Genomic DNA, 12,098 nt, shown 5'->3' with positions numbered 1-12,098 from the left:
GTCTTCATCATCACCTCACATACACGTCGCTACTGAAGTTCCATTTTATGATCCACCACCATCTCAGTATTACGTTCCGTCGGTGCCAGAAATACCAACACCCGGTTATCCGACAGAAGATGGGCTTCTCTATAATTTGTTTGGAACTCAGTGCACAACTCCTGAGTCGGCATATGCTGTATTTGATTCAATGTATAATCAACAATCCCAAAATGTAATGGAACCAGGTGGCAGTGGTTCTAATCCATCTACAGCTTACATTGAAGAAAATGATCAAAATGACGATGAACCGGAAGAACCGCAACTTGTTCAGAGAGCTAGACGAGTTCGGCGACATCGTACATGTGGGACTGGGGGTCATTTAGGTGGACATCATTGATATAAATTTAATGTATTTTGTTTTTTCAAATTTGATTGATGTACTTTTTTATTATTAATTTAATGTATTTCATTTCGTTTTCAAGTTATCAATATCAATTTCTTTTCATTTAATTGTTATTATTATTTAATTTTTAATATCATTTTAAGTATAATAATTTTTAATTAAAAGTATAATAGTTATTTATTATAATAATAACAATAATTAAAATATAACATTTATTAATAATTAATTATTAACGTATTTTTAATTAATTATTAGTATTTTTATTTTTTAAATAATTAAATTAATAATTTAATGTATTTCATTTTATTTTCATGTTATCAATATAAATTTCTTTTCATTTAATTGTTATCATTATTTAATTTTTATTATCATTTAATTTATTTATTTAATCACTTTAATTATAATAATTTTTAATTATACCTATAATAATTATTTATTATAATAATAATAATAATGATAATAATAATAATAATAATTAAAATATAAATTTTATTTATAATTTATTACTATATTTTATTGTAATTTAATATTAGTATTTTATTTTTTAAATAATTAAATTAATAATTTTAATAACAAAGTAACTTTAAAATATAACAAAAAAAAAAATAATAAAACCCAGTGGGAGGTCGCTTCCCCAGGAAACGACCCCCTATTAACATTGCAAAATTTCCTCTTCAAGAGGTCGCTTCCCCAGGGAACGACTTCCTGAAGGAACGAAAAAGTAGGGCATTTCAGGAATATTGTTTCAAACTAGGGTAGATAGGGAATAAAAAAAAAAAAACAGGATATATGCATCAATTACCCGTAAAAAAAATTCATTAAGTTTAGCTAATTTCTTGAATACATGTACAATTAATTGAAAATATTTATAATAAGGAACAATAAGAATCCTAAAAATGTAAAAAAATTATTAAAAAAAAACTATAAAGTGGAGAGCAATTAAGAAGAAGGGTAGGTGTGAGATTTGGTGAAATAGAAGGGGACAGAATAGACATCCGCCCGTAAATACAGGGAGACCGTACACTCTTAAACAACAAAAATAACCTTCACAACACAAAAATGTGACTCACTCTTACTACATCACAGTCTTTGCTTTGTTGTCTCTCTCTCTCTCTCTCTCTCACTTTCTCTCTCTCCTTCTCTGCCACACATCACACCCAACAGTCTCAGCATTGCAGCCTCTGCAACACTGCTTCAGCATGCAGACAGACAAAGCAACCAAAAGGGTAAACAAAAATAATAATACCAACAATAATTAACATTAATAGTAGTAACTCCATCAAAAAAGTAAACAACAAAAAAAAAACAATTTTTTATTTATTATCATGTGAAATAAAAAAGCCATTTTTATTAGACTCAAACTTAAATCCCAATGAAAGCTGGATTTGATGCCTACCCAAAAGCCCATTCACTCTCTCCTCTTTCAGAGGGAAAAAAACAAAGTAAAAGGAAAGAACCCAAAAAAGAAACAAAAGGAAAAATTGGCAGAGAGTGAAAGGTGAGTGGGAGAGAAAGAAAGAAAGAAAGAGAGTCTCTTTCTTTTTGGAGTATTGGGTCAGGTTCTTTTGCCAATGCCAAAGTTATTATTATTCACGCTCTCTGAAAATGCACTAGTATTATTAAGCATGAAACCATTCTTCTTCTTCTTCTTCAAATACCTCTCATCCTTCTCCACTACTCAAACAACACCAAGATTCTCTCTTTTTTCGCTATGACAGGTTTGATTGATCTAAACACTACTGAGGACGATGAAACGCCGTCGTCTGGTTCATCCTCAAACACCAGCATAGGTAGTACTTTTCTTGGTTCTGGTTCTGGTTCTTCTGTGTGTTTGGAGCTATGGCATGCTTGTGCGGGTCCTATGATCTCTTTGCCGAAGAAAGGAAGTGTTGTTGTGTATTTTCCTCAGGGACACTTGGAACATCTTCACGATTTTCCGTTATCTTTCTCTGATAATATACCTTCTCATGTGTTCTGTCGTGTTGTTGATGTCAAGCTTCATGTGAGTATTTCTCTGTTGTTTTGTTCCCCTTTTTTTCAGCGTACAAATCGAATGATGTCTCTTATTGGTCGGCTCATAGCTCAATATTCTATTTTAAATTTTTTAATAGTGTGTGTGTGTTTTTTTTTTGTTTTTTTTTACTGCTTTTTTATTCTGAAATCTGATTTCTTTGCTTGTTTTTACATGTGGGTTTTGTTTGCTTGGAAAATTGTCTATGTCAGTGTCAAGTTTGGCATAGGTTGTTTGTTCTATTGACAATTTTTCTGAATAACCCTTGTTATTGTACTTGTATACTATGAATGTGCTTTATCTCATTTTCTTTTTGTTCTGCGGGGTGAGCCTTGTGAAGGTAGCTATAGTTTGGTCTTGTTGTTGCCTGGTATTTTTTTGACAGATTGTGTGTTTTTCTCTTGTGCAGGCTGAGGAAGGGAGTGATGAGGTGTATTGTCAGGTGTTGTTGGTTCCTGAAAGTGAGGTGAGGCTTATTTATGATTTTTCTTTTTTCTTTTTCATTTTGGTTAAGTTCGTTTTTGGAGAGTTCTGAAAATGGAAAGAAATCTTAACGAAGAACTTAGGGGTCTAAGTAATTTTGGATTAATTGAGATGATTATAATGAAATTTCTTGTTTGAGCTAAGCGAAGTTTAGCTAACTTTCATATCCCTGAAAACCAAAGTAGTCAAAATACAGAGTAGCTATAGGCTTGTTCTATGTCTTTGTTCATTTATTAGTCCTTCACCCTTACTAGAGAAAAAAGGAACTACTAAACACTATGGTTATATAGAAGTAGGAGAAAATAATAGAGAGCTACATTATTAGTATTAAATGAAGTGACTTTATTAAATGAATTTGGTTTTGAATGAACTTGGCTGCCTTTTGTAGCAAATGCAGCAGAAGTTAAGGGAGGGTGAAGATGATGCTGATGGTGAAGGCGAGGATGCCGAAGCTGTTATGAAGTCAACAACACCACACATGTTCTGCAAGACTCTCACTGCTTCTGATACTAGCACTCATGGAGGATTCTCCGTGCCTCGTCGAGCAGCTGAAGATTGCTTTCCTCCCCTGGTACTTACTTTTAACGTTGATGCATTGATTGCATTCCTTTTTTCTTGTCAAAATGAGCCTGTTTGAGTGTTGTCTGGGGTTGAATCTTTAGGCCTCTACCGACGGTGTGCCGTGCTCAAGGTCGGTTGTTTTAGTATCTAGAGTAAATGAATGACTCCAGGGTTATTTTCTTCTTGGTCCCCCCTCCTTTTGTGTTGTTCATTCTGAGTAATAAGAGAACGGACCGGGTAGACAGATCATGGGCCGAGCATATTCGAAAGGTTATCATTCGGCTGATGTGAGGCTTAAGTCATTTAAGCTTTACCCCAGATGCAGCGAGTATTTTATGACAGTCCAAGTGTCTTCTAGATAGCTCTTATCTGCTTTATCAATTTTTAACTGTATATGCTAATGCTACAGTTAAGTCAGCACTTATAGATGTTTTTAAATGACACACCCTTGTCCGATTTTGAAAGTTTTCTTTCAACATAACTGGTATTTAATTTCTAAAATCATATAAAATTGTTCTTCCAAAGCATTTTGAATTTAAGTCCACTTTTCTTTAGGATTACACTCAAACAAGACCTTCACAAGAGCTTGTGGCAAAGGATTTGCACGGTCAGGAATGGAGGTTTCGTCATATTTACAGAGGTTTTTCACTCATGTCTCTCGTTTATAAGGACAAAAATGTACCAGGTAGAATACCGATTCATTTGTTTGCATTTTCTGTTTGTAACAAACAGGGCAGCCACGAAGGCACTTGCTTACAACTGGATGGAGTGCATTTGTGAACAAAAAGAAGCTTGTATCTGGAGATGCTGTTCTGTTCCTAAGGTAAGATAGATGACTTAGATTCTATCAAAATATTAAATTGAGTAACAAGGACTGGACCTACATTTTATATTTCACAATTATTGACAGGGGTGAGGATGGAGAATTGAGATTGGGAATCCGTAGGGCAGCGCAATTGAAAAGCTGCAGCAATTTTTCATCTCTCTCGGGCCAACAATTTAATCTCGGCAGTCTTACAGATGTAGTTAATGCTTTATCTACTAGATGTGCATTTAGCATTCACTATAATCCAAGGTATATTTCTGGCTATTCACTTATACTCTCTAGTGATACCCGTCTTTTCGGCTTTCTTTTTATCCAAGCACGAGAGCTAATTAGTGTTTTCTATAGGGTTGGTTCATCCGAGTTCATCGTACCTATCCAAAAATTCTTAAAGAGCCTTGATTATTCTTACTCAGTTGGAATGAGGTTCAGGATGCGTTTTGAATCTGAAGATGCTGCAGAACGAAGGTTTGTTATTGATTATGCTTCCTGCATTTAGATAAACCTATTAAAGAAAATACTAATCAGCTTTCTTTTATGCAGATTCGCAGGATTAATAATTGGAATTACTGATGTGGATCCCGCTAGATGGCCTGGATCAAAATGGAAATGCCTAGTGGTATTTTGTTGGGAGCTTTCTATATTTATTATGATTATCATTTATATGCTTGACATTGAGGATTAGGAGATGTCTGTTCTGATAAGTTTTAGGTCATATGGGTACTTTGGCTTTTTAAGGAAATTCCGATGGATTTGTTAGACACTGAGTTGCATATTTTATTGTCAATGTTGTGGCTTGTTTTATAGAAAAAAACATTTATGCCTTCCATCTAACTTCACATTTTAGTGGCACACTTTCTAAACTGTAGGGGTTCTATACTGTTGTTTTGTATTCATTTAGAGTGTGAAGGGCGATTATAAAGTCATAGAGTTCCATGATTGAATTGGTTTGCATCATCTGAAAATTACAGAAACTTACATGGACCAGTCTTTCAGTGTAATAGTTGTATATTACTTAATATCTGAAAAAATTGGATATAACCAACACCATATCTCACTTTATGCTGTATTTAGCTGAGATTGTGTATACTTTATGTAATATGTTATATGGAGATTCAAGGACGTGACTTGTATTCATGTTCTCCGTTGAAGAAATTCTGAAGTTGGAAAGAATAATATTTTAGCTACATTGGCATATTTGCAAGATATAAGTTTTAAATACTAGTAAGAGACCTTAAGAAGTCGTAGCTGCTAAGTTTTTGGCAAACGTGAGTGTACTTCTTGACCACTAATGAATATATATGAGAGGCCATCCGTGTGCCTGTTTGAAGAATGATTGCATATTCTGTTAATGGAAACTATGATTGTTTCTGTTCTTCTTCCTATTAACCTCATAATTATGACTTGTTAACTGATGTCATTTTTTGAGAAACTAAATTGATTACAATCAAATGGTTTTTCTCATCTTTGTAGGTAAGGTGGGATGACATGGAAGTTTCAAGGCATAATAGGGTTTCGCCATGGGAGATTGAGCCCTCTGGCTCAGCTTCCACCACCAATAGCTTGATGGCAGCTAGTTTGAAGAGGACCAAGATTGGATTGCCTTCATCAAAGCTAGAATTTCCAGTTCCCAGTATATCTCAAATTTTTTGGTTTACTTTTGAATTGTTCTACCTAATGCAACATCATTGATGAATTGTTTCATTCTTCTAACAGATGGAATTGGTGCATCAGACTTTGGGGAATCACTGAGGTTCCAGAAGGTCTTGCAAGGTCAAGAAATTTTAGGCGTTGATACTACTTTCGATAGTATTAGTGCTCAGCGTCACCACTTATCTGAATTACGAAGGTGCTATCCCGGTTCAAACTGTCACGGGATAGCTACAACAGGAAATAGCATCAGAATGCAACAAATGAATTCTGATGTTTCCTGCAATGGCTTTGGTGAATCTTTCCGATTCCCGAAGGTCTTGCAAGGTCAAGAAATACTTCCTAGTCAACCATATGGAAGAGCCTTTTCTGTCGATGAGGCTTGTAGAAATGGTCGCTTTGGACTTTTTGATGGTCACCATATGCTGAGATCCACAAATGAATGGTCTTACTCTTCCCAGATGAATAACAAAGCACATTTGCATCCATCTGGACAAGTTTCATCTCCTCCATCGGTGTTAATGTACCAACACACAGTCAATCCAGTTTCAAACTTCAGTTACAATAACAATATTGATCAGGTGATGGAGGATAGAGTTCATCAAAGAGGTTCATTTTATACTTCTGAGGTGAAAGGTGGTACATTTGCATCAACTCCATCTTACGAGCCTAGTTTCCGTGGGCCTCAGAACAACACAAATTCATTTAGTACACAACATTCACACGATTCAATTTCACTACAGAGGGGCAGTCAAGAGTTGGTTTCCACATGTAAAAGTAGCTGCAGAGTCTTTGGTTTTTCATTAACCGAGGGTGCTCCCCTTGCAAGTAAAGAGACCGAACCATCTGCAGTCACTTGTCAGATAAATCCCGGACCCTCCTCCTTCACAAGACATGTTGAAGATGATTTCAATCCGAGGCATTTGCTTAGGAGCAATGCGGTTGAAAGTTACTGTACTAAAGTAAGCAATCTTCATCCTGTTAGAGACATGGTAATCGATAGAGTATTATTCTAGTGCACTTCTCAAAGGCTACATTGACTAGTTATTTCATTTGTGGGGATTAAGATTTAAGTAATACTGTTAATATTGTATGCAGGGTGTGCTGCAGTATTGACTTGAAAATCATGATGTATGCTAACACTGAAAGCTGGCTTTGAGACAGAAGAAAAGAATGTCTGTTGTTGTATTTGTGTTCTTTGTTGTAATAACTTAGGATTATTAAGAACAAAAAATTATTGTAACTAATTGCTGAATTTATTAATTTATCTTAAATTGGCTATGTGCTATGCTACATTGAAGTTATTGTATTAATGACCTATATGAGCAAAGCCTTTGTTTGGAACCATGTCTGTTGTTAAACCAACCACTCCCAAAGTAAGTTAGGTGCCCCAATAAGGTTATAAGATTTCAAACCCTAATCTCTTTTTTTTAATGGAATGGCAGATACTCTCTCCCTCCACAATTCTTGGCATTTTATTGAATGGTATGATCCTATAGTAAAAAACTTCTATTCAATAGTGAAAAATGGGATTCAATAATATTTTTTTACATATTTCGTGTGAATATTGGGGTGGGTGAAGATTACTTAATAAAATAAGTTATCTTTCTACTACACCATACTATACTACTATTTTGGGTGTTAACATATCTTTTAAGTACTCATTCAATTTTAGATTAAGGTTTTTAATCTACTTATTGTTTTTTTTTTAAATAAAAAAAAGACAATGAGTGACATAGAGACTTAAATGTTAGGATCCTTCGATTGATACCACCAATTATTATGTATTATGAGGTTATATCCGTCTCAAATTTTTGATAAAAAATTACTTTAAAATATTTATTTTCTATTAGAAACAACTATAATTATTTTTTCTTAGAAGTAGTTCATTATGTAATAATATTTTTTTTGTAAAAAATATAATGCAATTTACTAAAATATTATTTATTTACTTTTTTTCAAATTAATATTTCAGTTATTAGATCAATATTCATTTATGCTTCAAAATAAAATAAATTATCTTTAAGTGAAATTCAAAAGAAAGGTTGACTAAAATTAATGGCATTCAATTATTTACTGGTAAATAAAATCTCACTTCCACATTTCTATTAAAAGTTAACGATGAAGAGTAAATAACTTTAGAAAGCTACAAAAAATTTAGTAATACAAAACATTATTTTGTAAGTAAAAGTCTCATTTTCCCACGTGCGTGCACCAATCAAACATCATTCATTCAACTCTTTGAGATCATTAATACCTAAATGTTGGTGTAAGGGGTCAGTTCATCCCACAAAAAAAATTAAACCAAATAATAAATTAACAACCATAAAATATGAATATAAAATCTTTTCGTCATAAAAGGTTTAAAGAAATTGATTCTTTAACAGTTTTCAAAGATGTATCAAAAGTCATAAAATGTATGTAGATAAATCAATTAGCAACCGTATGGCAAATAATTAGATCAAAATAAAAATAATAATAAAATGTATGTAAGTTATGCATGCTCCTAAACATATATGATCCGGATATAACCAGCCACAGACGTCCACACAGAAGTCACCCATACCAATGGAGAAAATTAAACCAGCCACACATTCGTCCACAAAGATGCATATGATATGTCACGAAAGGATAATGATGCTCAAAAAGTACATGTCACCACTCACTTAAATAATCACACAAATCATCAGCCAATTAGGAAACCACAAAGTTAACAATATTTAAAACACAGATCACCTGTCACCTAGGCAACCACAAAGATAACAATATTTAAAACACAAATCACCAGCCACCTAGACAACCACAAAGATAATGATATTTAAAACACAAGTCACCTGCCACTTAGGCAACCACAACGATAACAATATTTAAGACACAAATCACCAGCCACTTAGGCAACCACAAAGATAACAATATTTAAGACACAATTCACCAGCCACTTAGACAACCACAAAGATAACAATTGTTTAAAACACAAATCATCAGCCACTTAGGCAACCACAAAAATTACAGTATTTAAAACACAAATCATTAGCCACTTAGGCAACTACAAAGACAAAATATTTTAAATTAAATTTTTTAATCACATAAGACATCAAATTTATATTCTCATGGATGTTCTTAGTTATAGCTCAATAACTTCAACACATCTATTTCATGTGAACAAATATCTCAAAATCACCACTTTTATTTTAATAATCCATAAGATTCGATTTGAGTACGTGTTATTGATAACAATTAAAACTCATATCACCAAGAATACAATAACAACATAAATTTCATTCATTTCACTATAAAGTCTTCCGCATTCTAAAAATAGACTATTCATTAATGCATTCAATAATCAATTTTCTCATATTATTAAAATTAAAGAAATATAAAATTCTCATCCATGTCCTCAAGAAATTGTTCATAAAAGTCAAGTTTTAAATTTAAAATACTCAAAAGTCAACACTTAAAATCAAATACATCATAATAAACATATTACTAATTACATCATTATAAAAATTATAACTTTGTAATTAAATATTCTAAAACACGTAAGGCATTAAACATTTTCACTACAAACATATTTATCAAGGTATAATAATTAAATAGAACTCTATAGTTAATTTCATCGAGATACAGTATTACTAAAAACAATCAAAACATTATAGTTAATTTCTTTACGACGAAAATAAAATCAACATTTTTCTTTTAAGACATCCAAACATCATATCAACATTTTAGGAATCGCTAATTTAATATCTAGTCTAACTCTGCATGGAGAAAAACCCTCACCTTGGACGAACGTTTTCCTTCCATGTAACACTATATAGCCCTCGAAAAATATCATAAAGATGAAGGAACAAAAGCTTAGAACTTCCACAAGAAAATGTAGTATGTGGTGGTTGTTTGAGTGACTTGAAAATATTTGAGATAAAAAAAAATATAATGTTGCAAATGGAGACGTGAACTGATTAGAGAAAGAGAGTAATGTTTCTCATTGAAGTTAATTGCACACATCAATAATGTATTCAATTGAAATAATATCATTTAATGACCGACCGTTATGAATTAATTGACATTCATATACTTCTTGCTGGTTACACATTTGAGTGGATGTAAAGTAGAAAACACACAATTTTATAGTTAAATGCTATTAACAATAAAATATAGTGTGGATGATTAAATTTTGACCAAAATTGACTTAGTCATTGTTCACTCTAAAAAAAATACTCCTATGAGTTTTAATTAATTACTACCAAAACCCCAACAATTAATTAATTAATTAATATAAATATACTTCATCAAATAATTAAAATTAAAGGAACAATTATTTTACTATTGTCACGCTAAATTAATTAAATAAAATATATAAATAAAACTAAGGATTTTCACTAATTCTATTATCTTCTTGGTTAAATACTTATTTGGTCTAAAATAAAACTAATAAATGATATAACTTCTATAAATTATAATTTAGTTAAATAATTCAACTAATGTTTTCATCAACTAAAATAAATCAAGTAAGACAAAAATATCACTACAAATCACGTATAAAAAAAATAAAGTCAACGTATCTAACACATCAATTTCATGATTATCGAAAATAATCAAATAAATAAAATACACAGTTGCCCACGTAGAAAATTATTATGCCATAAACCGTTCTAATTTAATTGTCACACCAAAACAATTAAATAAAAATAAAGTTTATAATTATTCAAGTAAAATAAGGAGGTTGTGAATTTTAATTTAATTTTTTTACAGATAAAATAAATTATTAATTAAATAATAAATTATAAAAATTACTCAAAGACACATATATAATATATATAAAAATATTGAAGTGTTTCATATTGACAACTAACCACAATAACCCCAATTTAGGTTCCTTCGATATGATTGTTTTTTATCTCCCTTTTTCATTAATAGATACTTACCTTTATGTTGATGCTAAGTTAATCTCTTCCCCTAGCCGTGTCTGTTTCTTTTTCTTTCTATTAAAAAACTACATCACTTGTATACCAAAAAACACTACATACATGAACTGTATTTTTGTCCAAGACTCTTGTTATTCGAATTCACAATGAATTTTAAGCAATTTATACCAAGATAAATAAAATAAACAATTCAATATTATTTTTAAAATGAAGTTGACTAAAATATAATTAAACTTGTCTGATTCATGGATTGCTAGTTGACAGGAGGAGAACAATAATAAAAAAAACTATAGCAATATAAAATCTACTATTTGGCAGAAAAAGAAAGAAGTATTGAGTTAAACTTAACTAATTAGACCAGATACATTTATTTTAGTTTATCCCATACCAAAGGGTAGTTATGAAGTTTAATGATAGAGAGTTTAATTTTAGATCGAATCATGTAAATAGAAAATGTATACATTGAACGAGTTTTATTCATTTACTTTATATATATAGAGAGGGATAGAGGTCTACCTAATTTAACTTAGATTAAATCACTCAACTTAGATTAAAATTGAGAATCTAAAGTAAAATTATAATAATTACTTAATAGTTAATTAAGCGGGAGGGTGAAAGAAAAACCTACCTCAATTGAAATTCAATATATTGTTAGTTTTTTTAATTAAAAATATAGTTGTTATTGTGGTTTTTTTTTTTTGAATCATATTTTTTTATTTTTTGAAAATATTCTACTTTAAAATTAATATACGAAAATACCATATTTTTTTTGGCCTTCAAGAAGTCGCAGGATAAAGATGCGACCGTGTATTGCGCTGAAAATTTTCCTCCCTCAGGATATCACGTCGTGATGACGATGACTAGGGGTCGAAATAGGTCAGGCCAGACCAGACTTTGAGAGGCCTGAACCTGACATATGATTAATTTTTTAGGCCTAAGTCTGACTTACGACCTATCATAGGTTTTTTTTTTTCCGGTCTGACCTGACATTTTTAAAAGTCTGACCTGACTTGAAAGCCTATTTAAAAGCCTATTTACATGAAAACATTTAAATGTTTATATTTTACATATTTTTAAATAGGTTAAACTATGCCTTTATATAAAAGAGAAAATAATAAAATTATAATATCTAATAAAATAATAACTAACACACTGCAACAACCTTTCAAGAAAACAAAAAAAATAAAATAAATCCATAATTAGTCTCTATACACATATCAAGTTACATGTTCGATCCTTACCAATTTATATGACGCTCTT

General features: G+C 31.4%; 1 protein-coding gene across 3 annotated transcripts; it reads left to right on the top strand.

Moving 5' to 3' along the window:
- Window positions 1–1,478: 1,478 nt before the first annotated feature.
- Window positions 1,479–7,260, top strand: ARF16 (auxin response factor 16). Of its 3 annotated transcripts, none has more exons than XM_027335956.2 (11): window positions 1,479–2,387; window positions 2,806–2,862; window positions 3,268–3,450; window positions 3,996–4,080; window positions 4,173–4,263; window positions 4,351–4,515; window positions 4,612–4,731; window positions 4,807–4,882; window positions 5,737–5,896; window positions 5,980–6,905; window positions 7,012–7,260. In XM_027335956.2, the coding sequence occupies exons 1-11, from the start codon at window positions 2,097–2,099 to the stop codon at window positions 7,027–7,029; spliced, it is 2,172 nt and encodes a 723-aa protein (XP_027191757.1). In that variant the 5' UTR covers window positions 1,479–2,096; the 3' UTR covers window positions 7,030–7,260. The 3 variants fall into 3 exon arrangements, with proteins under 3 accessions (XP_027191757.1, XP_004505103.1, XP_004505104.1); XM_004505047.4 differs by having other exon boundaries at window positions 1,481–2,387; window positions 5,980–6,875; XM_004505046.4 differs by having other exon boundaries at window positions 1,480–2,387; window positions 5,980–7,260.
- The last annotated feature ends 4,838 nt before the right edge of the window (window positions 7,261–12,098 follow it).

Source organism: Cicer arietinum, chromosome 6 (genome assembly GCF_000331145.2).
Source record: "Cicer arietinum cultivar CDC Frontier isolate Library 1 chromosome 6, Cicar.CDCFrontier_v2.0, whole genome shotgun sequence".
NCBI lineage: Eukaryota > Viridiplantae > Streptophyta > Magnoliopsida > Fabales > Fabaceae > Cicer > Cicer arietinum.
This window is presented reverse-complemented; position numbering and strand designations above follow the sequence as displayed.

Excerpts from the sequence above, each read along its gene's own strand:
- ARF16 (XM_004505046.4), top strand. The coding sequence starts at position 2,097 with ATGACAGGTTTGATTGATCTAAACACTACTGAGGACGATGAAACGCCG. Across the intron at positions 2,388-2,805 it reads TTGTTGATGTCAAGCTTCAT|GCTGAGGAAGGGAGTGATGA; the intron begins GTGAGTATTTCT and ends TCTCTTGTGCAG. Across the intron at positions 4,732-4,806 it reads GAAGATGCTGCAGAACGAAG|ATTCGCAGGATTAATAATTG; the intron begins GTTTGTTATTGA and ends TCTTTTATGCAG.